Raw genomic sequence first — 3,221 nt, 5'->3', positions numbered from 1 at the left:
GTCAGATATTGGTAGGTGTCTGCAACATCCTTCACTGATGAGCTGTTGTCCAAACTCCGAGGAGGATGCGTCTTGATCTTCACCATGAGAGGATCAAAGTGCGGTGCTCGATCTTGTAGCATAAACCCTAGCCTCCGGTTAAGGCGAGCATTGGGTTCCTCGTTAGGGTTACATGGTGAAAAGACTATGAAGCCCAATATGGCGGTGGCTATCAAGAGATAAACCACCACCTTTGACATGTTAATTTTCAAAGTTCAATCAGGAGAGAAAGACAGAAAGGAATGTTACTATTGTTTTGGGAGGGAAAAACGGTTATTCATGGTTAGAATTAGTTACTTGCAGTTACAGGTACATAGATAGAGCAATCTGTGTGTTAATTAATGGCTCTAATTATTTAGTAATGCTACATATTAGCCTGTCATTAGTATTTGGACTCACCAAGAATCTATCTCTCAAACAATCAACTTATTCTTCCATGATTCATTGCTTGGATATTGTTTTAAAATTGATAAAACAAAAGTAAAAATAAAAGTTACCATTTTTAATATGATATTCAAGAATCTTAAAAAAATTAGTATGTTTTTCATGATCATGAATGAGCTTGTATGAATAAATACAAGTATAAATTTAAAGTAAAATACACGTGGCTCTCATCGATTACAAATAAATAGCATTTGAACTCATTTTGAAAAGAAAAGCTCTGTTTTTTCACAGGTTTTAAGGTGTATTAAACGGTCATCCTACATGACTAAGTCGTTTTACTAACTAAGTTCAATTAAATTTGTACTTTAATTAAATGGAAAAATATAGGTAACAACATATTATCTGTCAACTTATTACCAATAATAATTAATTATTATATTTTAAACACATATATAAAGAGACACATTCAGAAAATATATCTATAAAGACATTTTTATTAAACACAGGTATAAAAAATATATTTTTATTAGACACATCCATAAAAACACTTCTATTAAACACAGTTATAAATAAGAATTCGCAGAAGTTGACAGAAATGATGTTGGTAAGGTAGCGGAATTGTAATTAAATTTCTCATGACTAAGTTAACACGACTAAGTTCATCTAGTATTTCTCATGTACTTTAATATACTTTAGAGTAAATAAAGGTTTAATAAAATTGATATTACCTTACGTATAATTAATAATACATAAGTAAAGTATATTTTTTTATTGTCTCTGGAGTTTGTCAAAAGTTAACACGAGACTCGCGCCACAGTCCCAAACCTCATTTGTAGCTAATTAATTGCATCCTTATTTGAAAATTTAGGCACTGTATCCAAGAGTTGCAACGAGTGACATCAGTGACTTGTTGAATAATGTGAAGTTGATGGAATCTCACATCTATGTGCTGCATGTTAATCCTGATTCTGGCTTATCAATTTTTGATATTGCTAACAAGCATGGAATGATTAGTAGTGGCTATGTGTGGATTGCAACAGTTAATGATGACACAATCAAGCTCCTGCAAGGTGTTGTTGCTTTGAGGAATCACACACCTGATACTGATTTCAAGAAGAGTTTCATCTCCCGGTTGAAAATGTAACTGCTGGCATAAACTCTTATGCATTATATGCATATGATTTTGTTTGGTTAGCAGCAATCAACTTGTTCTGCGACAATATATACTCCATGGAGATGGTGATGGTGATAGTGATCCAGATTACAGTAAGCTTGTGAATCAGGTTGCACAAAATTGTAAGTTTCTTTGTTTATTTTGCAGACTAAGTTAGTGGTCCTGTTATTTATATCGAGCAATGCTAGGGGCAGCAACATTTGTGATTGGTAGCCATCAATTAGCCATCAATGATGATTTGATGGTGTGAGATTGGTATGAAATTTCATCCAATGGCTCACCTTTCACTGCTGGTTACATGCTGGCCAAAATGCAATAAAATTGCTGGCCCCTTAGACTTTTCCATTTATATCAGCATTTAGTTTTGTTGATTTCGTACTTTCCTTGTTCAGAAATTTGATGCACTTGTTGGAGATATTACAATTGTAACAAATCTAGCCCTTGGTCTTTTCTCCATTTTCTGAAATGTGGTTAGTTATTGGTGCATTCTTTCTCGAATAAATTACCATTTGTATACAAACGCTGACAAATGTATCCATATAAGAATAAAACGACAAAAATATCCTAATGCTAACAAATGTATCCATATAAGAATAAAGATAGCTTCCGTGTGCCAAGAATACCCTAACGGACCAATTGTGTAACCAATGTCCGGGTACTCTTGGCACACGGAAACCATCTTCCGTAGTTATAATTGTCATTTTATTCTTATATGGGTACATTTGTTAGCATCTGTATCTTTTATTGGTACAAATGGTAATTTATTTTTCTTTCTCTTTGTGGGATTAACAAATTGTAACTGTCAGTTGGTTAGTATATTTAATATTTTCAAACCATTCCACAGGTTGCTTAAACCTCAAGTAATATCTTATACTGAGATAAGTTTCTTTGAACTTTTGCAAGTTTAGTTTCTCAACAATGTTCTTCTCACACATGACACAGTATTAGAACTTCATATGCATGTCTGTTTTTAATTTCCAGAGTTTTTTGTTCTAGAACTCCAATTGAAGTAAGGTTGTTACTTGCTTGTTAAGTAAGTATCTTATTCTCATGATTGTTAACTTAATCACAGGCATTCCAGAGGGATTTTCCTCTTGCTGATGATTTATCAGCTGCAATTCTTCGATCCATGACAAATGGCTTTCAGACCAGGATTGCGCCATTGCATGCTTCCTTGCTTTGATTGTATTCTTTGTTAGAATGCTTTGTCAATGCACCAAATTCATATCAAAGGCTAAGCAATCTGATGATGAAGAAATTCAATCAACAAGGCCTAGAATCAAAATTGCTAAGCAGAAATTAGAGAGATAAAAGTACAAGTTTCGTGGTGAATTAATCTAGTTCCTAACCCTCTTAATCAACCTTCAAAGTTTTTCTTTTATGCTTTGTAATCTTTCTCTTACTTTTGTTATACAATTGTATAGATGATCATATATACAAAGTGTTTTTACACTGTAAAATGTAAGTAGTTTTATTTTGAGGAATACAATATATGCTAAGATCCGGATTAGAGTAAAAAATAATTTTTATCCTTAAAATTTGGTTAAAATTTTTAAAAATATTCATAAATTTTATTTTATTTTAAATTTTTTTTATTAATATTAAATATATTATTGATAATTAA

At 32.1% G+C, this 3,221-nt stretch overlaps 1 protein-coding gene across 1 annotated transcript in view; it reads right to left on the bottom strand.

The window, feature by feature from the left end:
• Positions 1 to 438, bottom strand: part of LOC107619889 — a 7,888-nt gene extending 7,450 nt beyond the window's left edge. Inside the window, 1 exon segment of the mRNA XM_021113241.1 lies at positions 1 to 438. This exon segment is cut by the window's left edge and continues 41 nt beyond it. Within this exon segment, the coding sequence (XP_020968900.1) occupies positions 1 to 239 (239 nt within the window). The 5' untranslated portion in view covers positions 240 to 438.

Source organism: Arachis ipaensis, chromosome B10 (genome assembly GCF_000816755.2).
Source record: "Arachis ipaensis cultivar K30076 chromosome B10, Araip1.1, whole genome shotgun sequence".
In the NCBI taxonomy this organism is placed as follows: Eukaryota; Viridiplantae; Streptophyta; class Magnoliopsida; order Fabales; family Fabaceae; genus Arachis; species Arachis ipaensis.
This window is presented reverse-complemented; position numbering and strand designations above follow the sequence as displayed.